Raw genomic sequence first — 27,688 nt, forward strand, 5'->3', positions numbered from 1 at the left:
TGAGAACACAGACCATTTCCCCAAGAGCCAGCAAAGCTCCAGAGGCAGATAATGCAGCTGCAAAGTTCCCTTTGAATCTCGTGGGGGGAAGATGCCCGTGCGTGCAGAATCCCCAACGCACACCCCTGCGGAGTGCCCAGAGACGGGGACCCTTCAGCCCCCTCTCCCGCTGTCACCCCCGACCCCACCCCCGCCCCCTTGCCTGATCCGCCTGCCCCGGCCACAACTCCCTCCTCTCCGCAGTCCGTGGTGAAGGAGCACCCAGAGCTGGCCGGAAAAGAGACTCGCGAGCGTGGCCTCGGGGGAGACCCCAGGGATTACCAGCAGGAGGGATGACCGCGGAGCCGAGCCCAGTGGGTGGGGACGCCCGGCTCCCCAGCAGCGCTGCATTCCGGGTGCACTTAGCTCTTCGCGCCCTGGAGCCCCGGAGCCCAGCGCCGTGCAGGGCGCAGCATCTCCCTGAGCAGCCCTTTCTTCCTCGGCCGGCAGCCGGCTCCGGCAAGGCAGGCACACTCACGCCCAGACGCACCAGCCCGAGCAGTCTCGCTCCCCGAGAAGCGCGGACACCCCAGAAAACGTGTAGGGACACACGCGCGCGCGCGCGCACACACACACACACACACACACACACACAATTTAGCAGCTGGTGCTTCGCCAAAGCAGAGGGAAGTGTAGCCTCACGAACAAGAAATGGAAAATAGTTGGCGGCAGCCGACCCCTTCGCTCCCGCTGCCCATCGTGCGATCCTACCTGGTTTGGGGGCAGTGTGGATGGATCCTTCCCCAGCTCCTCCAGCTCGCAGGCGATACGGCGCACGCCCTCCTTTTAAATAGCTCCCGGCCTCAGGGAAGAGGTCGCTCGCATCCTCGGGGGGGGAAGCACGAAGCGGGCGGCGGCGGGCAGGCTCCCCCGTGCAGCGGCGGCGCGAGCGGCAGCGGCGGCAGCGGGCAGCCGGTGCGCGCGGGCGGGAGGCAGGCGCCGAGGCCGGGAGGCTGGGAGGGCCGGGGCCGGGCGGCGCGCGCGCTCCCCCTCCCTCCCGCGCACACTCGCCCGCCCGCCGCCCGCCGCCCGCCGCCCGCCGCCCGCAGCCTCGCACTCGCTCCCACGCGCGCTCGGCCCCGCCGCCGCCGCCGCCGCCGCCCGCCGGGCCCCCGCGCCCTCGGCGACCGCCCCGGGAGAGGAGCCGGCGCGTTTCTGGAGCCCCGGGCGGGCGGGCGGGCGGGCGGGCAGCCTTTCCAGCCCCCCGGGCCCCCGGCCCCCGGCCTCCGCCGCCGGGAAGGCTTCTCGATTCGCTCCCGGCCCCGGGCCCCGCAGTGCGTGGCGGCCGCGCGCTAGCGCTCCCTCGGGCACCCGGCCCATCGGTCACACGCGCGGACCCGCGCTGCAACTTTTCTGGGCAACCTTCCTCGGAAAACCCTCACCCCGACTTGCCTGCCCGGGTCTCACCTCTGAAATGGTTAATCCAGATAGATCTTTGGTCCCCCGCTTTCTAGCCCTCTGCTAAAGCAAGCGTCCGTTTAGCAAAGGGACCTGGGGATGGATCAATGATTTTTCTCTTGTATCTTCCCTGGGTTTTTCCTACGTGTAGACATGCACAGCAGAACCGAGGCGAGAAGCTGCTGACACAAGCAGATGAGGATGTGGGGGGTGAGGGGAGAGGTATTCCCCAGCCAGGATCCCTGAAAGAGGCTCCGTGTTGGTATTTCCCTCAAAGATTGCGGCTCCTCACCTGGGAATAAAGACCAAGGAGCTGTTTAAAGCGAAAGCCGTGCCGGCTTCTAAGCTACACAGGGGAGTAAAAGATGAGCATTAGGGTTGAGTTAGGAAAAATCTGATGCAGCAATCGACGAACCATTCATTGGCCTTTCCAAGAGAAGCATTATCATTGCCAATACATCACTTCCCCATAATTAATAAAGGAGCATTGCACCAGGCCCTTGCTCTCTTGACAGCTCATTCATCCTTACAAATCCTTAATGACTTGGCAGGATGAAAGGCTAGACCCACTGTGGAGTTCACAAACCTGGCTGCACATGAGACACACCTGGGAAGCTTGTTAAAAAGGCAGATTTTAGCATCTCATCTTGAGACCCTGGTGGTTGTCGTTCTCAAGAGTGACTCCAAGCTTTTGTGTTTAAAGCATCAGTTGACATTCACCAGTGGTGTAGCTCGCCTTGGTGTGAGGGGTCAGGGGCCGCTGTATGGAGGCGATGAGAGGATCAGAGCACCAGGCAGAAAGTTAAGTCCGTAGAGCAGTCCTCCGCACTGCCTACCCTGCAGCTCTGTGGCGGCCAGGCCACAGGAGAAAGGCGATTCTGACTCCAGGAATCCCACTGTTGGACTATAAAAATCCCAGTGCTTAGGCCACACCCCAGACTGATTAACTTGGAATCTCTAGAGGGGTAGGACCCAGGCCTCAGTAACCTTTTTTTTTTTTTTTTTTCCCTAAAGATTCACTGGTTGATTCCTACTTCTAACCAAGGTTGAGAACCACTGTTCTGGACGCAATACCCCCTCAATCCTGGAATGCGCATTTGAATCACCTGGGAATTACAGTTTCTTATGTGGCAGATCTGGAGCAGGCCTAGGATCTGCATTTCTAGCAAACTTAACAAGCGATGTTGGTACTGCCTGGAGGAGGACTGTGCTTTCATTAACAAGGATCTGCTGCGTCCATCTAGTGGCGAAGGATACACATCCTGATGGAGGAAACCAAGCTACTCCTTGTATATTCCCAGGAATCATTCATTGTCCCCTAAAAACATTTTCCTTTCCTGGCTAGGAGTTAAATGTTCTTGACTTTCCACAGACTTCGTTAGACGGCACTGACTAGGAGGTATAAACAGAATGACATGTGGGGGAGACGCAGAAGGTCACCATCTCTCTGTGAGAGTATGTCCTTAGCCAAAAATTACTTTGGGTACTGATTTCAAGGGAGTGTGAGAGGCAGACATTTGGCTCACACTCAGTGAAAAGGACTTGGAGAGAAATGTGGCTGCTTTCTAAATGACACAGAGTGTAGCATGTAACTAAGGACTCCTCCCGCGGGAAATGGGACGAGGCTAAGCGAAAGAACTGAGCAATAGAGCTAAATGCAAATATGAGTGGACGACAAGTCATTGGAACAGCTTCTGTGGAAGGGGCGTGGCCCATTCCTGCTCTTAAGGACCACTCAGTGAGAGCTCAGACTCTCTGGAAGTATAAGCATGCTTGTGACCTGGGTGACACTAGCCCTGTTCTTAAATGCCTGTATCCTGGTGGTGCCCAGTTTGCCTTGTCTGTAACTGGCAAAGCATTAAGGCTCTACCTTGCTCCTTGTTATTCCTCTACTTTTCCAGTCTAGTCTGCTATTAGGTTAGTTTGGATTTGAGGGGGGTGGGGGATCTACTTGAAGGTCCTCTCCTTACCTAGCACCATTGAAATGCAACCTCACCTTAATGATTTGGCACCCTTTCTGATTTGGCTTAATCTCTGAGTATATATATATATATATATATATATATATTTAAATTTTCTTTTCTTTTTTTTTTTTGTCTTTTATTTCTCATTAAAGGCATTTTATAAGGGTTCCAGAGCCCCAGGCAAATCGAACCTTTTGCTCCCTTCTAAATGTCATACATGACTGGATTTTTATTGCAAGAATTATCAAAGGCTACATCACTGGCACAAGGCTCCAGGTAAGGAAATAGAGTGGTTTCTGCAGGTTGTGGCTTTGGAAAGAAGAAATTTACGTGTAGGAAGATGGTGATTTACATTCCAATCCAATAGTATTTCTTAATTGTATTCTTGAATGTTGATCACCATTCTTTCCTTTGGGCTTAGGATTCAGAGTTATGGGTCTCTACTGTTAAGTATCCAAAGGGGTAGGGCATGACAATTTTGGGGACTCCACAGAGAAATCACTAAGATTTGATATATTCTTTTTTTTTTAAGATTTTATTTATTTATTCATAGAGACACAGAGAGAGAGGCAGAGACACAGGCAGAGGGAGAAGCAGGCTCCATGCAGGAAACCTGATGTGGGACTGATCCTGGTTCTCCGGGATCACGCCCTGGGCCGCAGGCGGAGCTAAACCGCTGAGCCACCCGGGCTGCCCAGATTTGATATATTCTAAAGATGGTTCAGATTTTCATGAACTAATGAATCTTCAGGTTCATACAAACCTTCAGGAGATCTTTTAGCAAATAAACTCACTTTCAGACCAAGTATAAATGTTGTGAATTAGGCCCTATGTTTTTATCACGTCTTCAGAGAAATTGGACACAGGATCAGGGCTACCAAAATTTTAAAAAATATTGAGTATTTTAGTAAAATATTAAATAACTCTTCATCATAAGAAAAACAAGTACATTGTTGTAATTTCTTTCATTTTTACTTTGAATCACCTCAGTCAGAGGTACCCATCATTGTTTCTCTAGTCCCGGGTCTTTTTGCAAGTGTGTTAATATGGAGCTAGTAATTCCCCACCTCATTTCCTACTCTGCCAGCCTTCACACTCCACTACCTGCTCATTCTTGAGCTCAGTCTGATGCTGATTTCTACCTAAGAAAAAAGTAGCATAGCACACTGAGCCTGGTCAGCAGGTGGAGCTCAGCATTAGTCATTCTCCCACACCTAGGAATGGGCATCATTTGTCCTTTGGGTTTCCTTTGCTGTTGATTGGGTCCAGGGTTTTTTGCTCCAAGGGTGACTGCAGGGATTTTTTTTGTTGTTGTTGACTCCGAAGTGCTATTGTTCCTCCTCCCTGGGGCCCTGTTCCTGCAAATAAACTTTTACTTCTCTGTTTTGTTTTGACTGGTTCAGCACCACCCTGAGTTCCATCCAGTAAGTGGATCCTGCCTCTGGGTGGAAGCAGCCTCCCTGATAGACTCACAGTTATAACCCATAATTCCTGCCCTGGGGGATCACCCATGTCCTTTGACTTTGTCACAGTGTTTGGATCAGGGATCTGCACTTCCACATCCGAGCAATTTATCATCAAGGATTGGGCTTGTCCAAAATCCTGACACTCTTTTTTTCCACTTCTGCCCCTTACTACATTAAGGACATTCATTATCCAGTGTCCCACAACTTTACCAGTGAGTGACTTCATGGCGGAATAATTATCTAGAGCCATTCATGGGTCAGAAAAGAACAGAAACTGGTTAAGAGTTAAGAATTTGGAATCCAAATATCTGGCTTTGAACCTCCCCTCTGACTTTGTGGTCTTGGGGAAGGTTTTTTTTTTTTTTTAAGATTTTATTTATTTATTCATGATAGTCACAGAGAGAGAGAGAATGAGAGGCAGAGACACAGGCAGAGGGAGAAGCAGGCTCCATGCAGGGAGCCCGACGTGGGATTCGATCCCAGGTCTCCAGGATCGTGCCCGGGGCCAAAGGCAGGCACCAAACCGCTGCGCCACCCAGGGATCCCCTTGGGGAAGGTTTTTAATCTCTCTGAGCCACAGTATCTTTGTCTGGAAAACCTAGGTTTTAGAATCTCCTTAAAGGAGTTATAGGTAGGACAAAATATATATAATATGCTTGACATAGTCCTTGATTATAGTAATTATTCAATACATGATGCTGTTATTGTTACTATTGTTGGTAAAGTTCCATTAAGTGATATTCATAAAGTAAAAAATAAAAAGTGTTTATATAATTAGGTTCTACATAATCGGGTCATCTCATTATCAATAACAATTATACTATCATTTGTACTATACAGAATTCTATACAATAAATAAACCCAGGAAAATGAATCCTCTACAGTATGAGAGTACTTTCCTTCTCTGTAATGAAAGAAGCTGTTGCGCACTTTCTAATTTTCTAAGTATGGAGTGTAGTTATATGTTTGATAGAGGAGGCACCACATCTGTTGTATATTGGTTTGGTACAATTTCAAATCCACTTACTTATGATAAAGCCCCCCAAAAAGTTGTTTTTAGAAATAAAGTTATTTTGATATAAGAATGAAGTATGTTGTGTCAGGACATCATCATCTCACCTCTTCTCACCAGTAAGAATGCAGCAGCTCAGCTGCTAGAGGCCCCTCCTGGGGGCTTCTTGATAAAAACATATAAAGAAGCAACTTGGAAAAGGACATTTAGACTATAAATACCGAGAGTCTATGAGGACCATCTGAGAGTGTTCGGTCTGGGCAAAGTGACTCCTTCTCATCTAAAATAGCTCTCCAAAGACCTTGGGGCATTAGCTCTTGCCTTGGTAAAGGCGACTCTTATTGGCAGCAGTGATAACCAGGCAGCAGCCCTTGGCGAAGATCATCTTGCCCATCGACACCAGAGCTACCGTTCCCTAGCAACATGCTCTAGCAACAGGGAACTTTTGCACTGACAGCTGGACATCAGCTCACAGTTGGCTGACCTGTCTCTCTCAAGTACCAACTCCTGTAAAGGTTCAACCCCACTGACTGTGGACTTTATTCCTTTCTTCTCCTTTTGCCTAGAACAATAGTGTGATTAATGGATCATTGATTTGATGTATATTATTTCTTTATTGGCTTATTAAAAGACATCCTGTATGCTATTGACTTGTGAAATTTCCGCAGTGAAACTGCATTAAATAAATTGCTGGCAAAGAACAACAACGACAACAACAGCAACAACAACAACAACTCAGTCTCTGAGCATTAATTTGCTTTCCAAAACAAAACAACATTCTTGCTGGATCAAAATATTTCTTTTCTTTTATGTCTGGGTATTAACTTGATCCCATCTCCATTGTGTAATCTGAGGGCATAATTTCCAATAGAGTCATTTTAAATGAATTTCATTGCAATGAACGTTTTTCTTGTCCTATCCATTATATTAACAGATGATCTTATCTGTGACATAAACTTCTTCACTAAGTTTGCACAAACTTTCCTCAATTAATTCAAGGACTCTCTACCAGTAGAGACTCCAGATAAAGCCCCCAGCATGCTCTTTACCAGACAGTTATTTGTGTAGATATTAAATTATTTGCCATCTACAACCTAACTTATTTTAAAGAAATCCTTAGGAACTACTGAGGGAATTCTGATTATCCTCATTTTATAGATTGAGACCAAAGAGGTTTGCCCAACCTTGGCTACACAGTATCAGTCATGTTGTTCCAAAATAATACAGAAGCTCAGACCCACTCTTGGAGATTAGAAGTAGAGTATGGGCATTGGAAATCTATTTATTTATTTATTTATTTATGATCCCTGAGTGGTTCTAAATTTCAGCCAGAAATGAGAACTTCTTGCTTAAGATCAAAGAGCTAATTAGTGGTAAAGATGAGTGAAAAAAAAAATCCCTTTACATCTGCCACAATGTTGCTTGTATTCTGCTGCTCCATCAAACATTGATATTTAACAGAATATAAAAATGGGGGCTCTTCTTGAAAACTTAAGAGAGCTTACAAATATTTGAGGGCCTCTTTACATCTCTAAGGGGCACAAGTGGATTTTTGTAATTGACCTGACAAAGGTATATAAGCAGATTGGAAAAGATCAAGAAAATGGAGTCTGTTGACTGTGTGGCCTCTTTCTGTTTTGTTGAACACTCAATCCCCAGCATCTAGAGCAGTTTTTGGTACATGGTAGATGAATTAAGAAAGCACATATTGTCCCCTGTAAGGGACTTCCCTGTGTTGACAGAAGATGGATTTTGGTTCTAGGGTAAAGTAAACTCTTTGGCCCTTGTCCAGTGCACTTGCAACTCAATAGCAATCATGTCCTCTTAGCTATAGTGCAGGCCCTGGTTAGCAACTGACTTTGTCACCATATCCCCACCCACAGTCCTGCCTGGCCACCTGCTCTGTGATGACAGACAGATTGTCTGTGACATTGCAGGAGGCCAGACCACACAGAGATGGCAATCTGACCAAGCCTCAGGCTTATGCCTGTAAGCTGACCCTTTGTCAATTATCTCAGGAATTACTTATAAGCTCATTTGGCCCACTTTGTAAGAATGTCAGAGAATCTCTTATTTCCTGTTGAGAGAGGCTCTTTAGGAGTATAATTTATGGATATGTGCTTGCTTTTTCATTTACTATTTTTCAAGAATCAAGGGACCTGTGAATTTTCTGATAGTTCAAAGTTAGTCATCAAGCAACTCTTATTAAAGGCAAAAAGCTGGGCAGAGCAGAGACAAAACAGAGTTCACGGTGGAGAATAGTCATAGTAATTCTTGTTTTCATTCATTCCTTCATGTATTCATTCAACAACTATTGATGGGGACCTACTCTGGCCCAGGCACTATCTCATACCTAGAGATACAATAGAGAAAACATCAGTTAAATTTCCCATCCTCTGGGACCTACATTCTACTGGAAAAAAGAAGAGGCAATAACCAAAATAAACAAATGAACTCACCCTGGGTATCAGCTGGAGACGCTGCTATGGAGAAATGAAGCAAGAAAACAGGCTAGTGCCTTTAGGAAGCAAGTACTAGTTTAGATGGTCAGTTTCTCAGAAACCTCAGTGAAGTGAGAATTTCTTCCTGACCTGCTATCCCTGTTTTGAGAGTCCCAAACAGGTAAGCAATAGATCCCAATGTTTTGTTTGTTTGATACTTTATTTCTGCCCAGAGTCAAGTTTCCTTTAGGAATTCCTACCTCTAAGTAGCAGCCTTCCTGAGGCTCAGCTGCAGAGGCACAGCCACAGGGTTTGCACCTCCGCATTCAGGTGCATGTACGTCTGTTATAAATCCAAGAATTGTTCCAAAAAGACGGACCGCTCCCTGAGGCTGCACATAAAATGGTTGTATCCTTTCTAAGGCAGAGCTGCTGCAAGAGTTCTGACTACCCCTTTAGGTTTTATTTAAAGAACGTTGTTTTAATGCAACTGGATGGCAAACTTTATACAAGTGAGCTTTCCTGGGTGAACCTCTTACCACAAAGTCAACAGCACTGGGGAGTAGGGAGGGGAATAACATATGTGTAGCTTAGGGATGGTTCCAGGGCTTCTTTCCATGAGTTAGTCACACCTCCTGTAGCCTTCTTCCTATATTCTTAACTGAGATCACATAATACACATAACATGCACACATACACACTGCATTCATACACACACACTCTTACACAAACACACACTTGCATACCAAGTGTTAACTCTGGCTAAATATCTTAATTATTGGAAAATCACCGTTTGCAAATTTGCAAAAACACATGGAAATAGCAGCTGACTTCTTATTTTTCCTAATTTTATTTAACCTTAATGGTCTTTTATTGGCCAGATCTTACATACTTGATTTCATGTCTACTTAGAGGCTCATAGGCTAATGCAGAGTATCAGCCATTCACTGCTCTCTTTCAAAATGAATGATGATAGATTTCGGGCTTAAAAAAGATACTTGAAAAAAAAAAAAGATACTTGAATTATGTATCTTTTTTTTTTAATTTTTATTTATTTATGATAGAGAGAGAGAGAGAGAGAGGCAGAGACACAGGCAGAGGGAGAAGCAGGCTCCATGCACCGGGAGCCTGATGTGGGATTCGATCCTGGGTCTCCAGGATCACGCCCTGGGCCAAAGGCAGGCACTAAACCGCTGCGCCACCCAGGGATCCCAAATTATGTATCTTATAGATCTTGAGAGACATTTAATTTTTAGTTTTTGTCTTCCTGTTTCTTTTGTCAAATAAAAAATATCTCTAAATCTAGAAATTGCTCAAGGTAAGATTTTAGATAGAAATTTTAGATGGAAATTATTCACAGCAAAATGCCAACTCAACTCAAAATAGATGATCAATAAATATATGTTGAATAAATGATGCAAATTAATGGAACATGCCTTATTATAAGGCAATCATGTAAAGGAAACTTTGTAGTACATTTATTGGCTGAATTTGTAAATCATCCAGGCAGCACACAGTGAGTGACCACTCCATTCAGTGCCATGAACTAAGTCCTGTGGTAATTAAAAACATGAATTAGATACCTCTAGGAATTTAGCTTCATAGTGAGAATTAGACTCTGAGGATTTTTGAGTATGTGAATGCTATAGCCAGATACGTACTTCACGAAGGTACATCTTGAGAAGGGTATGAGATGTGTCCAAGTGAGCATGGTCAGGGATATAAAGACCAGTAAGGAGGTGATCACAGTCATGTCACAGAAACCCCAGCCAGTAGAAGGACTTTAAGCAATGACAGGAGAAGAAAGGGAAGAATACAGTTATTTTTCTCCTTGGCTCAGAACTTCAGCAGAGTCTCATTACTGCTCCTTTTTCAGCCCCGTACTCCCGTACTTTTTTAAATTACTGAGTTTTCACTTTCAGGGGAATCCTTCTGGATAGTTCCATTTGGAACACACACAATTTCTAAAGGCTGGTAGTATTCTAGGAAGCAAGTCTCCTTTGAGTGTGGCATACTAATAAAGGCAGGGGTGGGGGTCATCTGCTCCAACAGGCAAGGAGAGTATTTTATCAGTGGAACACTACATGGTGATAATAAAGAGTGGACAACCCTTAGTTGATTTTATTATTATTTTTAGAGTCTCTATGGACAGTGCATCCCCTTATTCTTTGTACCTTAGCGTCACTCCTCCCACTGCCTGACCTCTTGATGTGTGGCTGCCTTTTTAATAGGTTATAGGAAACTGAGAGTGTTTTGTCTTCTATGACATAGATCTGACTTATAAGTGGGAACAGGAGACCAGATCCTTTGCCCATCACCCCACCTTCACAGCCACTCCGCTAGTAAATTGCCAGACATTTCAATCTACTATGCGGGAAGGCCTTATGGAGCCAAGTTTGACAAAGTATTGCCTTATTGAAGAGCCTCTTGCTTCCCCTAATTACAGCTGCTTTAAATATTATTTTAGAAATACACAGAATCAATAAGGAAATCTGAATATAGTCTGAACATTTAATCAAGTATTTTTTGTCTTTTGAACACACACATTCAGAAGAACACTGTTTTGCTAAAAGCAGTCTTATTTGTTGGATAACAGATCCAAGTGTACCAATTACCTTGATTTTTCACATGTATTTCTGACATTTCTTATTCTGATACACACCCTTATTCTGATACAAACTAAAACATTATACATTTGTCATTAGGTGAAATCTAGTGCTAATTTAACACTAACACTATTTGACATTATAGGATATATTTTTAAAATGGAAAGCATTTGCTAGATTTTTAGATCTTCATTCCTTTGGTTTTTTTTCATCCCTTTGTTTTAAGATGAAATGTCACTTATTTTATTTAAACAGATTTAATACATTTGATTATTAAGTTTTAATAAATTAAATAAAATTTCATTTAATACTAATATTAGAGGGACACCTGGGTGGTTCACTGGTTGAGCATCTGCCTTTGGCTCAGGTTGTGACCCTGGGGTCCTGGAATTGAGTCCCACATCAGGCTTCCCGCAGGGAACCTGCTTCTCCCTCTGCCTATGCCTCTGCCTCTCTCTGTGTGTCTCTCATGAATAAATAAATAAAATCTTAAAAAAATACTAATATTAGAAAAATGCCTAAGGAGTTTTTCTAACAAGTTTGGAAACTTTCTTTCTTTCTTTCTTTCTTTCTTTCTTTCTTTCTTTCTTTCTTTCTTTCTTTCTTTCTGTGAGAGAAAATATCTTAAGGTTAGAGCAGATGTGTGCTTGAATTTTGTGGAAGTGGGTTTGAATTTTGGTAGTTACCTGCTAGCTATACAACCAAAGATAAAAATCATTTATTCACGTGATCACTTGTTGATTGCATTTTTAAAAGTAACTATTAAGCAGGGGACATGTTAGACATAAGGTATCATCAGTGAACACATGAAAAAATGGGGCTTTCATCTTAGGGAAAAAGAGACATTAACCAAATTACACAATTTCCAAAACAGGAAGATGACCATTTTTAGAAGAGTCTGTTCTTTTTTTTATCTACATATCTTCCAGAAATGCTCTTCTAAATTACTCTCTTATACTTATGGATAAGAAGAAATATTGATAGCCCAAGTGAACAAATTACTTCTGGCTCAATTCTGGCATGGAGACAACAACACATTTCATAACTAAAAGATTTCTATATTTCCACCTGTTTATTCAAAGTTAAAATTTCTGCATTGTGGCATATCAACAAATAAGCAACTATGCCTGATGTGTTACACAATCTGTCAGGAGTTGTGGAAGGAGAGTACTCAACCAGTTTCCCTCTTTGAGGTAAAGAGTGGAGGCTCCCAGAAGAATTGCTTTGAAGACTTAAGAAGCAGAGACTGCTAGCTGATTTCCAAGTCTTAGTCTCCATTTGCTTTTGCATTATATAGTCCTGGGATGGTGGAAAGACCACTGGGGAGAAATGGGGTGTGACAGTCTCAAGAATGGGCCCACAGGAGGGAAATGAGATTGGGCTGTAGACCTGCCATGAATTCCACCACAGGAAATAAGACAGATGACCCAAAATAATATTCCAATTGTACAGAAACTCCTTAGTGCCTGGAAAAGATGCTGAGTAAAAGGTCCCTCCCCAATGGGAACAGTTGAGGACTTTACCCAACGACACTGACCATATAACCAATGAGATGGCTCAGCATCAGGAAGAAACTAACATGAGGAGGTGCAGCTTTGCCCCAAGAGGTGTTCTCATTCCTCATTGTCTGCCCGAACAGTACAGCGTCGAGGAAAGAGGGTGGGTGGAAGGTAGACAATAGCCCATTCTTCCCCAAAGTCTCTAGAACACTGGTTCTTAATTGGGGTGGTAGGGCTCCTTAGGGGAAATTTGGAAATTCATGGGGGAGTTTTGTTGTTGCCACAATAGTATGGAAATTGCTATAGACATTTACTGGGCTAGGGCCAGGAAGGCAATACATCTCACATAATGCATGAGCCAGTCCTGTACAGTGAATAACTTGCCTTCATTTTGTATAACTTCGAGATGTTCTATGAATCATATAGGTGTAAAACCTATTATGTGAGCCTAAACCTTTACTCTAGTTTTTGTGAAAGAGCTAAGCATTTTTCACATGTCTTAACTTCTACAGATTTTTCCAGGAATAAAGCTACTGTGTACATTGAGGAAAGACTGTACTTTGTTTTATTTGAAATTTAACAAAAGCTGTTCATCATTTTGGAAAATCACTTCACTGATGGCAATGTTACTTATTAACCAACGTTTGTAGCTGTTGTCCTCAGGGTAAGTTCTACATAATGGGATAAGCATCTGACTACTCCCACGTATCTTTTGAAGTGGTCATCCCTGAGATTTACAAGATTTACAAATTGAACAACATATTAGCTCATCATAAAATGTTGGCATTTATTTCCCTTTTATACTATAATTAGAACATTTTATAAAATTTTTAAAAATCATATGTGGGGATCCCTGGGTGGCGCAGTGGTTTAGTGCCTGCCTTTGGCCCAGGGCGCGATCCTGGAGACCCGGGATCAAATCCCACGTCGGGCTCCCGGTGCATGGAGCCTGCTTCTCCCTCTGCCTGTGTCTCTGCCTCTCTCTCTCTCTCTGTGTGACTATCATAAATTAAAAAAAAAAAATCATATGTGGAATAGATTATATTCTCAATTAATTTTATTTCAGAATAATGAAGAGGTTGCCACAGCACATTTGTTGTAAAAGAGGGAAATTGGATCTGAAGGGTTTGATAACCTCTCCAAGTTTATAACTGTCCAATACAAGCAAATATAGCCTGTGGGGTCAAGGGCTGGAGTTGTGGGAGAAATTTTAATCTATTATAAGATTGAAATTCAATGATACATATGAATGAGTCAATTACAATAATGAGACTCTTAAAATTATGAAAATTGACCAAAAATATTCTTAACTTCTATGTCCTTTAGGGACCCACTGCAGGAAAGGAGCTCCACCAGAGCTTCCCTGGAGACAATTATTCCAACATGACTTAAGGATCTTTCTTCCCTGAAGCTTTTATTTCCAACTGAATGATCGCATACTGGAAGTTATGGTTTTGCTACTAACTAGCTGCTGCCAACTTTGTCTCCATTGATATCTTCTACAGAACAATAATTTGCTACCTCTTGCTTCTTCTAAAGGTCGTAACCGTGTTCTGGACAACTGTGTGGCTCAGTGGGTTAAGTGATCAACTCTTGGGTTCCATTCAGGTCATGATCTCCAGGTGGGGAGATGGAGCCTTGCACTGGGCTCTGTGCTCACTGCAGAGTCTGCTTGGGATTCTCTCCCATGGCCCCTCCCCACTCATGTCTGTAAATAAATCAATAAATCAATAATAAATAGTTACATTTTTTTAAAAAGGTCTTAGCAGTGCTAAGCTTTGTTTCTCCTGCAAACTGAGAATACTAACACATTTTCTGTCTCTTTCAATATTATTCTGAGAATCATTTGGTGCATAAAGTGTTTATAATCATAGTAAATGTGATTCTGTACCTTCTTACATTCCAAGGTACTCAGACCTTTAAGTTCATGTTGGTTGGTTGAGTATGTCCTCCTCCTATCCCCAACCCAGCAAGCACAGATGCTGGAAATTCTGACTTGGTCTTTTATTCCTGATGGATGATGCTACTTTCTTTATTCACATGCATGATGTACCTGAAAAAGCTATGATTACTTGACATCATTAACTCATTTATAAAGGGCCCAAGAAGGCACTAAATATAGTGGTGTCTAGCTATTGAGGTGAATTAATCATATATTTTATAGGAATGGGTACTCTAAAAGCATATATAAAGAGAAAGGAAGAAGCTAGATAAGTGTTTTAAAAGATGGATTAATTTGAGACTGAAATCCCACCAGGGGAGCAGTTAATTAAATCCTGTGAAAGGAGTAGAGTGGATCCTGAAGGCTGGCTGGAGTCTAAACTGGGAGAACACAGTGTTTATTGTGCCCTTTAGATTTGTATGTGACCCTCAGGAGCATTGTTCAGCTTCAATTTTTACCCACCCAATGACTTCACTGTTAAGCCCAAGCTGTCTATCTTGCAAACGTCTCCTATTGCATACAGCTGAGACTATGATGGGAGATGATGCAACCCAATGCCCCTGCTGAAGGACAGCTCCAAGTGAAAGGGTCTGCGTTATAGAGAATGGCTGGTAGATCACACAGCAGCACTGCCCTCCTAAACAAAGGGCAGCATCCTGATGGTTCCAGTTGCTTCTGATGCAGGGCGCTGTTAATTGTTTAAGGATGATGGAAGAAGAACAAACTTTAAACTGTTCCATTCACTTCTCTTTCTCCTCTCAAAAACATTGCTAGCTACCATCTTCGTCTCTTTTTGTCTCTTCCACAGAAAGATGATTTGCTATGCTTTGCTCCTTCATGAAAGGTCCTATAATGTCTCTTTGCATCTGACATTCCCATAAACAAACTTCTGTCCTTGTTATTCCCTCCAGAAGGCTGTTTGCTTTAATTAAATCTTGATTAATTTCCACTTTTTCCCACAGAAAACAATAGTGATTTCCTTTGATACTTTTGAATTTACTTTGTGCTCACCATCTTTCTCGTATATTCATGATATTAAATTTGTATGGCTATCACCTTGTAATCTTCACAATGGAATTTTTAGTAGCAAAATAGGAATGAAGGGGATCCCTGGGTGGCGCAGCGGTTTGGTGCCTGCCTTTGGCCCAGGGCGCGATCCTGGAGACCCGGGATCAAATCCCACATCGGGCTCCCGGTGCATGGAGCCTGCTTCTCCCTCTGTCTGTGTCTCTGCCTCTCTCTCTCTCTCTCACTGTGTGCCTATCATAAATAAATAAAAAATTAAAAAAAAATAGGAATGAAGACTTTTTTATATATGACCCTATTACTGTGCAAAAATTAACTTAACTATTATTAACTATGTGCATAACATTAAGCGAACTACTTCAGGATCTTAGAACTCGGGTTGAATATCTGTAAAATTGGTATCTGGAACTGATTTCTCCTTTCTTCCTTTAAAACATTGAGATTTCACGATGTAAAATCTCCAGTGCTTACGCTAGGTTTCAAAGCTCATGCTCCATTATTTCTTCTACACTGCATCTTATAAGAGAGATGATAGAGGGCACCTGGGTAGCTCAGTGTTGAGTGTCTGCCTTCGGCTCAGGTCATGATCCAGGACTCCTGGGATTGAGCCCCACGTCAGAGGGAACTGCTTCTCCCTCTGCTTATGCCTCTGTGTCTTTCATGAATAAATAAATAAAATCTTTTTTTTTTTTTTTAAAGAGAGAAGTGATAGGGAACTAGCAGTATCCTCCTCCATGATTGAAAATTCTCTATATTTTGTTAAAAACATAGTAATTCATTTTCTCTGGAAAGATCACTTTCAGATAATACTAACTTCAACGGCTTTTACTCATTTTTTTAAAAAGCAGTGTTAATGCATTTTTCAACCCTTTACTGCTATTGTTTTTTACAGAAAAGTGTTCTTTCCTATCCATCTAAACAGTAATGTTTAAAGTCAACAATCATCTAATTATTTTGATTATTAAGACTTTTCATGTCTTTCCACATGGTTCCTGGCATTGCCCATTAAGTATAAGTAGACTCCACTTGCAACCAAAGCAACCAAAAGAATTTTTATATTATCACAATTTTCTGTTTTTATTTTAGTTTCTATTAATTAAAAGTTTCTGCATTTCATGCATTCCCGGTGTGCATGAATCTTTTGTATACAATAATCTAAGTTTAAATACAATCCTTGCTTTTCATCGTAGTAAGTTTCAAAGATAAGTAGAGAGAGAAGTAGAACTAGTCCCCACATATCCACCTTTGGTTTCACCAGTTAACAGCAAATTGTCAATTCTGTGACATATAGATCTCCCCCCACCATTCAGATTTGATATCTCAAAGCCACTCCTGGATACTACATTATTTCATCAGTAAATACTTCAGTGTATTTTTCTAAAAGAGGACTCTTTGTTTTTCATAACTGCAACAACATTGTCACATTTTTAAAAATTAGCAATAATTACTTAATTTCATCATATATTCAGTGTAGAAATTTCTCTGATTCTGATTAAACAATATGTTTGCAGTTAGTTTGTGAGAATAGTGTTCCAGATAACTTTAAAACATTATGTACGTATGAAATGTCTTTAAGAAGCTCTTTATCTATAAATTCCTCCTCTCTTTATTTTTACAATTTAATATCCTAAGAAATCAAGTCCTATGATCTGTCAAGTTTCATACATTCTGGAATTTACTGAATGCATCACTGTGGTATCTTTTAATGGATTTCTGTCTTATATCTTTTCTATAATCTTGTTTATCTAGCATGAATGTGTAATAGGGAATCTTGTGTATATATCTTCCATTTCATCATATCAACAGACAAATAAAGCCTGTTTGCTCTCCTTCTGTGTTGATAAACTTAGTGTGTTCAGGTATCTTCAGCTTGATTCAACTATCATAAATTTTTCCATCTAGTGTTTTCAGTAGCCATTGATGGATTCTTTATTTCATCAAAGATTTCAAACAGAAAATATTCTGTCATTACTCATAATTTACTAGTTGGAATTCTTAAAAGCAGAACTTTCTCTTAAAGGGGAACAGAATTTGCCACCCCAAAATATGTCTCTTTCGTACAAGGATTATTTTAGGATGATTATTTTTCAGAAGCAGACAATATAGAAGAGGCTCTGAAACTGAGTAGAAGCTACCATGTTGTAAGAAACACTTAATTTATAGGGAAATCTCCATCTGTAAGACTGTCTCTTACTTTCTGTACCAGGGGAAGGGGGATGACCAAATCTCTAAAAACTCTTATCAACTGAGAACACTTGTACTTAAATCCAAATAACAATAAACCTGATTTCTGTGTTTTTCTTGATGGCCTTCCATAACTGGATGCTTCCATGCTCAACATTTTTCTTTTGTCTTTATCTAGAGAGAGCAATTAAGGTGATGGTTTAATTCTGGGAATTACTCAGTTTTCCTGCATATTCCATGTGTACAGAAGGTATACATGTTATTAAACTCCTGTTCGTTTTTCTCCTATCAATCTGTCTTTTATTATAAGGGGTCTCAGCTAAGAACCTAGAAAAGTAGAGGGAAAATTATTTTTCCTCCTCTACACTCTCATCAACTATTTGGTTACCCTGAAGTTCAATTTGAACAGTGTTTTAATACTTTCACTAATTCTGCTCATGCTCACTCTTTTCCTATTTTCTCTTATTTGGCTTAATCCACTTTTTAATGTATCCCCCTCCCTTTAGACCAGCATTTAATTAAAAACTTAAAACAGCTTTAATTCAGTTAAAGCTCCCTACTTTATAGAGACTTAAACATTTCCTGTTATGTTTAAGTCCAAGCAGTTTTTTCTAGAGGGCAATCTGGCAAATTTTTTATTTTTAATCTACATGCCTTTAGTCAGAGTAATTCTACATCAAGCAACTTAGCCAAAGAAAATAATTGAAAAGTATGCACAAATATAAATGCACAAAAATTCAACACAGCGGTTTATAATAGCTAAAAATTATTGCAAACAATCTAAATATTTACCAGTAGACTGCCTAACACATTATAATAACTATGAGTAGCCATTAAAAACAGATGTATAGGTCCATGTTGACATGAACAGAATGATCTATAGATCAATATAGAATATAGATCTATACTGACATGAATATATATGTGTTAAAAGTAGGTACAAGAGCACCTGGGTGGCTCAGTCAGTTATCATGACTTCAGCTCCGGTCATGATAGTCCTGGGATCAAGCCCCAAGTCGGGCTCCCTGCTCAGTGGGAAGCCTGCTTCTCCTGCCTCTGCCCTTTCCCCCTGCTTATTTCTTTCTCTCACTCACTCTCTCTCTCGAATAGATAAATAAAATCATTTTTTAAAAAAGGCAGATGACAAAATATCATATATAGTTAGATGCTATAATTATAAAAAGAATAATTTTATAAGAATAGAAACAGATATATAGATATATACATAGAAAAGTTAAGAAAGCCTATCTTTTTTTATTTTAAGATTTTATTTATTTATTCATGAGAGATACAGAGAGAGAGAGAGAGGCAGAGACATAGGCAGAGAGAGAAGCAGGCTCACTGCAGGGAGCCCAGTGCGGGACTCCATCCCAGGACCCCAGGGATCATGCCCTGAACTGAAGGCAGATGCTCAACCACTGAGCCACCAGGCATCCCAAGAAGTATTTTTAATCAACAATTAAACGATTTCTTTAATCACTAAAACACCCAATAAGTCAATTTTCAATTTGTAAATAAAGAAGATCCCCATTCCTTGTCCTGTAAGCTAACACACACCACTCTTTCTTCTTCCCTTAAACATCATGGTGCAGATTACAGAGAAGTGGTTTTGCTATTGCTATGCTATGAATTCTACCTTCCAACTTCTAAAATTTGATGTCTAGACTTGATGCGTCTTATCACCAGGGAAATTGCTGATTTTATACTGAACTGGGCTGCTGGAAGCTTTACATTGGAAGTGAAGTCTCTCAAACAGAAGCCTTTGCCACTGCTAACATTCTGTGGTCCATGAAGACTCTATACATATTATGCTGCTTATTCTTTAGAACCGCTCTGTGGTATAAGCATTGATAACCTCACTTTATAGATAAGAGGAGACCCCACATTCACACAGCTAATAAACTCCTATGCTGGGAATCAGACCCAGGATTTTTGATTCTAAAGTCCTTTCTTGCCCACTTGGCCACTACATCCACCACTGGTTTCATTTCACCTCTGTTCTACCTTGAAAATCTTATCTGACAAGTCTTAACCGCACAGAGAATATCTTACTTAATTCTCTGCCACCACATTTCTGTTGGAATAGATTACCTTATCCATCAATGTCTAAGCTCTCATGTGCTAGCACACCTTCAGCTCCTGTGAAAGACGGACATACAACTTCCTCCACCACCCTAGCTACTCAGACAGTCAGAAATTGTGAGCCAAGCCCACTGAATTGCTGTTGCTGCCTAAACATAATGTTTTTCCATCAGTCATACAGAGGAAGCATACCCTTCATTAAAGTAAGAAGTAGCTGACCTAGACAACTGTCTGGAAATACCCTATTCGTGCAACCCAAGGCAAGAAAGTTGACAGGAAATCTGAAATGATTACTGTAGTTGCAGTGAGCTGAACCAGGTTGTTTGAAATTGTAAGTAGTGAAAAAGTCAGATAACTTTAGCAAGATAGGGCAAGAGTCATTTTTTAATCAAAACTTTCTAAGACAAAACTGTAATATACATGTTTCTATATCACACTGGCAAATCTTAAAAAATAAGAAGTTTTAAAAGAGGTTTATCCATCTGTGATACATCATCTGATCAATGAAAAGGGCAGGGCATCAAGTACATATGATAGAGCACTCTTCTGGCTTGGGGTTGGAGTGTACTGAGATGCCCTGTGAACAAACTTGACCTGTGTCTAAGCCAGGAGGATTAGAAGCATGGGCATGAAAGCAGAGGAATCAAAGTGGTATAGAAAGCCAAGTGCTGTCAACAGCAACCTTCTGACTTGCACCTGATGTTCTTGCCTATTTCGAAGATGTATAGTCCTCCAACAAATGTTTTCTGAGTGCCTACTATGTACTGGGCCTGTGCTAGGTGCTGCAAATAGAGCACAGTAAAACTTATTGCTATTCTGGAGTTTACATATCCAATCAGTGGAGACTAAAATTATAGGCTAGTGGATTTGTAAGGGATGTTAATTCATCCAATTCAATAGATATTTCTGAGGACCTACACGCATCAAGCATAATGATGGAATGAATGGAATGTAGTACTATGTGTCATGAAGCTTCTGGCTTAGAAGGCAGCCTGGAGTCTGCCAAGTGTAAAGTGAGCTGCTATACAGCAAACTACAGCTAAGATACTGCAAAGAGGAGACACATAGCTCAGATTTAGGAGTCAGGAGAATATCCTGAAGGACGTACTGCACAAGCTAGAAGACTGAACATGGAGAAGAGGTATTGGTAATGCTCCCATTCTGCTCGGGCATTTTTGAATATAGCGTTCCTGGCTGAGTATGCCTAAGCAAGGACATGAGGACTTGAGACACAGAGGATCTACAAATCCTAGCACATGGTAAATGATGAAAAAAACCTGAAGATATTTATCTTGGAATATGAAAGACTTAAACATAATACATAATTATAAATAAAATAAATTTATTTGGTGTGATTTCAGATAGCATATCTCAGTCAATGGCCAAATTGACATCTTCCTGAAATCCCCACTCCCATTTCTTCTATGTCTTCTGGAAAAATCCTTCCCTCACTATTTAATCAGCTGACATCCCCTCATCTCCTTTCCAACATTCCTTATCCTCCTTTCTGCTTTGCTTTTCTCCATAGCACATAACACCTTCTGATAATGTGTATTTGACTTATTATTAATCTGTTTTGTCTCAAAATAATATGTCATGTGAAGGCAGAGTTTTTATATGTTTTGTTTATAGCTATATTTAAAGTTCCTAGAAGAAATGTCTGCCCTATAAATATTTATTGAATAAATGAATGAGAGTTGTCTAGAATATGAAATGCCACATAGAACATTCTGTTTCTATTACAATTGAAAGTTAATGGACTTGTTTATTTGAATATTAATGCAATGGTTAAGGAATATAATCAGATGGACCTATGATTTTTTTTTTTTCTGATAGAAAAATACACTTTTCCTTTTATACATTCAGTGGTGGGGAACTCATTTTCTCAGGATAAGTGGGTAGACAACTCTGATCTTTCCTGTTTTCTTCTCCCACTGAACGAAATTCTGCCACTCTGAAAACTCTATTTACTGATCCTAATTCTGATATGAATTGATATCCAATATAGAAGTAGATGTAAACCAGTATAGGATGGGAAATGCCTAGAATATAACTTTGACAAGTCATAGTCATATGGGTTCATTTACATGACCTAGAGCATTCCATTTGTGATTATTCCCACTGCTGTCCTTTCTGTAGTGCAAATGATGAGACTGACTCTCAATAGACTGTCTTCCTAGGAGGCTGGTTTCACTGACTCTCAATTATCCTTTATCAGGATAATTGCCCTCTAGCTAGATAATTTTAAATATAGTGTTCTGGCTTGGGAAACAATGTTATCAGGAAATGATATTCTTAGCCCTAACAGGTTATCTTTTCTATAATTACTAATCTTCAAAATACATAGTCTTTGTTTTCTTCTTGGGGCATATGTTTAATCTACATAATGAAGCCTTATCACATGATTATGGGAGAGAACGCCAGAAAGGGAAGTTTACTCTTGGGCAAAAACATATATGATTTATCAGAAAAGGATATTGTCTCAATGGTAAGATTAAATTTATCTTTCAATTTCTAATTGCTTTGAAATCTCCTAAATCTTCCTAAAGTATCGATGTCAACTTCCCTTATTTTGGTATTAGTCTAGTAATGATCATCATAGTAGCTAACATTTCTATGTTAACTCTAATAGTACCTAACACTTATCAAATGTACCTAGCACCATTCTGGACTTAGAAGTATGAAATTATTTAATCTTCTTACCAGCCCTCCGAATTAGGTATTAGTGATACCTACACTTTAAAATGAAAGAAACCTAGGCGTAGAAGGGCTGAGTAAATTTAGGCACTTTTCCTGGAGCCTGTGCTCATGACCACAGTGTTAGATCTTAAGATTTTCACATGGGTTCCCATTTGGATTCGGGTTGGAAAGCTTTAGTTAATTGCCTGTGCAAGTAAGCTGAAACAATTGTCTGAGTGTACACTAAAAACATTGTGGAAAGAGGAAGATATAATGAATGAAAAAAAAATCGTCATTTTCTTGGAGCCCTCAGAAACAAATCTAGCTAAAGTAACCAAGGTATTTTTAACTATGTCTTCATCTTCTTAAATTTAAGTTATAAGATATTTATTTAGGAATCTATTTGTTGATAGTTTAGTGTCTTAGATCAGCAATTCTCAAACTTTATGGACCCCATCATACTCCTAAAAATTAGTGAGGAGGGAGAGCTTTGGTTATATGCTTATATGTATAGATATTTATTAGAAATTAAGAATTTATTAAGTAGTTATTTATTCAATAAAAAAGAACAGTAGCATATCTACTGCTTGTTAATATAAATGATAAAGTTTTTACCAAAATAACTACATTTTCTATAAGAAAAATATTTAGCAATGAGAATGGTCTTGTTTTCATATTTGCAAATATTTCTAATGCTTGGCTTAAGAGAAGACAGCTGCATTTGCATATCTGATTCTCCATTTAATCTGATTTGTCACAATATCACACACTATGTAACCTCCAGAAAACTGCCGTGTAGAGTTGTGAGAAAATGAGAATGAAAAAGGAAAATAACATCTTATATTATGGTGAAGAAAATAACATTGACCTTATGGGGCCCCTGAAAGAGTTTCCAAGATGTTCAGGAGTACCCAGATCACACTTTGAGAATTGCTGTCTTACAATGACAGACTAGGAGAAAACCAAAATAAACTTTAGGATTTCCTTTAGATAATTACATAAACTGTAGATTCTCCTATTTTTGATTCTGTTTGCCAAAAAGCCATAGCTTTCTATGATGCTTCCAAATTTTTAAGGAGGAATTTTCCTACCCTCAACAATTTTCTATTCAACAGTAGTTAACAATCTTAACATATTCCCAGACTTGCTTTATCTCTAAAAGCTTTTGTTTTGTTACAAAACATAGGACTAAATAAGTAATGAGAAATTAAAAGCAATTTTTACAAGTCAGTTAAAACATTTTGAGGGAAGTTGTGGAACATTGGATTTTCTATGCAAGTGTAAGATTCTCTTTCAAGAACTATGATTGGGCAGCCCGGGTAGCTCAGCAGTTTAGTGCCGCCTTTGGCCCAGGGCCTGATCCTGGAGACCTGGGATCGAGTCCCACATCAGGTTCGCTGCATGGAGCCTGCTTCTCCCTCTGCCTATGTCTCTACCTCTCTCTCTCTCTGTGTCCCTCATGAATAAATAAAATCTTAAAAAAAAAAAAACAAAACACTATGACTTTTTCCTATGTGCATATTCTTCATATCATCCAATTTGCAACAGCCTGTTTTTCCTTGTTTTCCTCTAAAAGGACCCTATAAAATCTCTGGGCCTAAGGCCTAAGGCAGAGTACTGTACCAGTTTCCCAGGGCCACCATGTGCTGTTGTCCAGACTCCTTTGCCTGACTGCAATTGCAAGGAGCCTGAATTTTTGAGACCTCTGATATGAAAAAGCAAATCCACAAGGGTGAGTGGATTTTTCAGTTAGGCAACTGAGTTAATGTAGTTGCTATTTACTAAGATAGGGAATCCAGGGGTTACAAATGAAGTTTTGTTTTGAATGTATTAAATTTGAGATGCCTAGAAGTAGGTATCCAAGAAGAGATGTTGACTTCTCAGTTGAGTTTGTGAGTCTGGAACACAAGGCTGTGGCCTGAAATAAAGCTTTGAGCATCATCAACACATGTATGGTTGTTAAAATCTATAAAAAGTGGGGAGCACACTGGAGGCTGGCATCTCCAGTATTAACTTCTATCATGAGGGTTATGACTATATCAAGAAGAGTAGAGTATCTTATAATAAATGTAGATTTCTTTTCTCTCCAGAGAAAGCTAATTGGGTTGGAAGATACACATTATTCTTCTGATTTCTGAGTCTCTGGGAATAGTAATCATCCATTTTGGATGGCCTAATATAATCACCTTTCCTCAGTCTGTCTTGTTCACTCCTTTGTTTATATCACCAAGCCTAATGCCTAGTGCATATTAAGTACACATTAATTTTTTGAAAGGATGAGTGAACCATTAAGTCAATGAATAAAAGTTAACAGTTTATTTTCTCTGATATTTTAGTCTGGAAAATCTGGTTATGATTAATGGATGGGTGCCTCTTACCTATAGCAAACATAATATGGCAATGACAGTGTCATGCATTATTTGTGAAATTCAATGTTTAAAAACATGTAACACTATTCTCTGAAAAGAGGAGTAGAGAGCTTATTAAATAAACAGGTAAATTTCTTGGGCAACATAATCTTTTAAAATTTACTTTTAGTAAGCTGAACTACTATGGAGTGAAGAAAACGTCAGATTTCTATTACCTTAAAAGACAGAGTACCTTTCAATGTAGTCCTAGATTGGAAGCTGAGGTCTTGTAGCTCCCTATTTCTGGAACCCTCTGAATACATGCAAATAAATCAATTCGATCCTTTCTTCTTCAGGTTGTTATCTGTAAAACAATCCACCTGCTCCTCTCCCCCAAGCCCCTCCCTATTTCTTTGCCTCAAATTATTAAAAAGAGATAATTTCTTGCCACATAAACAATATTTTAGAAACCATTGCTCAACTTTATCGTCACCAGCCAAATGAAAAAGACTCTTGACCTTTTGCTGAAGGAAGAAAAGAGGTCAGCTGGCATGGAAAGTTTCCTTCCTCTGGCTGAAGATGAACTAAACTGCATTTTTCTCTGCTCTGTACACTTAAGCTGCATGAGTAATTTACCCTTGAGTTGAACCGCTGAGTTTCAGTAGATGTGTGTGTGTGTGTGTGTGTGTGTGCGTGCACAGGGGCGTGTGTGTGTATCTGTGTATAAGGAGAGATTTGGTCAACATAGGAACTGAATGCAAAGATGTTGGTTAATAAAGTTTCACGAGGCCCAGAATATGTTCAGTAAATGTCCATTTTTAGAGTAGCTTGATATGGCATAGCAAATTTCCAGAAAAGTACTCAGTACTTTTCAGGAGCTCTTTAGATTGCAGCTTGGGAAAAAGCCAGAGATGACCACAATGTGTTAACAGCTTTTTAGAAAAAAATGCTGTATTAATACATGGCATTGTTATTGTTCCAGTCTGCCTCCTTCAGCCACACATTTTGATCAAACTGTGAAAATACAGTGATACAGCTTCTAGGTGGTTATTTTACTCTCCCTCTCTTTTTCCTGTTCACTAATATTATTTGAGAGGTAATTTCTTTATTTTGATAGAAGTCCTTTTCTCTCTCAGTTTTTCTACTCTCCACACACACATTATCTTTCTCCATGCACACACAATTACTATTTTTCTGAAAAACAAAATAAGCCACCTGTTGAAGGCTGTCCTACTGGTCATAGTGAGAACAATTGTTATTTAAGACATAATCAGCATAGCACTAGGCTGAACCAGGTGTCTTTCAGTCCCTGTTTACATATTGCAGAGGCCAACTAAACTCAAAGTGACCTTTACAGAGCTAAACTATCTGACAAATTGCTATAGGTAGTCATCTTTGTATTTATAAATCCAAACATTAAAAAAAGTATTTAAAGCAACATTCGTCAAAGAATCAAACGTTCTGTCCATTTAAAAGCCTGATTTCGAGTAGTAAAAAGCCAAGTGGTTAGTTTTTTCATTGAAAAACTCTCCTGTGCATATAGAATGCATTTCTCTCTCCCTTTTAAAAGATCAGTTTTTGTTGGGTTCCACAGGATCTCAGAGATAGCCAGATTCTTCTTATTTTATTTTATTTTATTTTATTTTATTATTTTATTTTATTTTATTTTTTTATTTTATTATTTTATTTTATTATTTTTTAGATTTTATTTATTTATTCATGAGACATACAGAAAGAGAGGCAGAGATATATGCAGAGGGAGAAGCAGGCTCCTTGTAGGAAGCCTGATACAAGACTAGATCCCAGGACCCCAGGATCATGACCTGGGCCAAACACAGATGATCAACCACTGAGCCACCCAGGTGCCCCAACCAGATTTCAATACCATTTTATTCTTTGGTAGACTTTACAAGGAAATTCACATCCATTTCACTAGATGTTGTATTTCATTATTGATCAACTAATTTTAAATTTCAGGAAAACTTTCAAGCTTCATCTATTCAGACCACTAATTCAGAATGTGCAAATGTTCAAAACAAGTGGTTACTATTGTAAACACTTCAAATAGTTGACTGAATTTCTGAAGTCCTTTTTGAGAGAATTCAATTCTAAATCAATATTTTAAGAAAATAAATGTTAAAGAGACATCAGAATTTGTATTTTTTGTATGTAATTTTAACTTACAATTACTTCTTTGCATTTTTTATGTTTATAGCATAAAATCACAATGAAATAATTGTTTACCGGAACCTGAACGCCCAATTTTTTTATATACTATTTATCTTCTAATCATAAATTTCTTCAGGCCTAGGGAAATCTAAATGTTCTTTAAACTCATAAAAATCTTACTCTTGGTCAGTTGGCTGGATAACATTTTTTTTCTCAAGGTTTCCTCTTATAGAGATAATAGTCATAAATACTTATATTCCACAGATAAGGAAACAGAAATTTCTTATCTTGGTTAGAAAGAGAAAAAATTCCAGGGCCAATAAATAGAGTTTTCATGTTCTTATCTCTGAAAACATTTCATTTCTAATTGGGAAAATTCACTAAGGTATTAATGATAAATGTATCCATTTTAGCTTTGAGTCAAGCTGCTTTGACATCTTACCACTTCTGGATTTGTGAAAACCCTTTTAAAAGCCATGACTATTGGGAGAAAAATACAAGCCTATTTAACATCTTTTGCATTGTTTATCATAGTGGTCCTTTTAGTAGCTGTGTGAATGCTTATCCTCAGTCCCCACCCATTGGCCACTAATTAATGTACCGGGGCAATTTCTTCCTGACGCCACATCTGTTGATATAGCTATGAAAATTGACTGAAGGTACATGATAAGGTTTCCATAGTGACTTGATTTTACTGAGGAATGGGAGAAAAATGGGACAAGGAAAGATCATAAGAAAAAACTGCATATTTTCATTATTGTTTTCTCAAATTGCATTCTAATTTCCTGTGGTGCCAACAGAGAGGCTACAAACATTGATTCTTTAGGACTAAAA

At 39.8% G+C, this 27,688-nt stretch overlaps 1 protein-coding gene and 1 long non-coding RNA gene across 22 annotated transcripts in view; one reads left to right on the forward strand and one right to left on the reverse strand.

Annotated features, from left to right (window-relative positions):
• Positions 1-27,688, reverse strand: part of SLC8A1 (solute carrier family 8 member A1) — a 376,683-nt gene that overhangs the window by 320,826 nt on the left and 28,169 nt on the right. For 7 of the 20 annotated variants that reach the window (XM_025454082.3, XM_025454081.3, XM_025454068.3 and 4 more), the window contains exon 1: positions 322-536. The exons of 3 other annotated variants lie outside the window; for them this stretch is intronic. In XM_025454082.3, coding sequence (XP_025309867.1) covers positions 322-390 — 69 coding nt within the window. In that variant the 5' untranslated portion in view covers positions 391-536. Of the gene's footprint in view, positions 1-321; positions 538-750; positions 946-1,446; positions 1,730-2,044; positions 2,318-27,688 lie in introns of those variants that run through there. 10 more of the 20 variants (XM_025454069.3, XM_025454067.3, XM_025454071.3 and 7 more) reach the window with 6 other exon arrangements.
• Positions 7,821-15,615, forward strand: LOC112664476 (uncharacterized). 2 transcript variants are annotated; one of them, XR_003139760.3, is made up of 4 exons: positions 7,821-7,868; positions 8,219-8,501; positions 12,937-13,088; positions 13,751-15,615. It is a non-coding gene; the product is annotated as an uncharacterized LOC112664476 (long non-coding RNA). The 2 variants fall into 2 exon arrangements; XR_003139759.3 differs by lacking the exon at positions 7,821-7,868 and having other exon boundaries at positions 7,878-8,501.

This window comes from Canis lupus, chromosome 17, assembly GCF_003254725.2.
Source record: "Canis lupus dingo isolate Sandy chromosome 17, ASM325472v2, whole genome shotgun sequence".
Taxonomy (NCBI): Eukaryota; Metazoa; Chordata; class Mammalia; order Carnivora; family Canidae; genus Canis; species Canis lupus.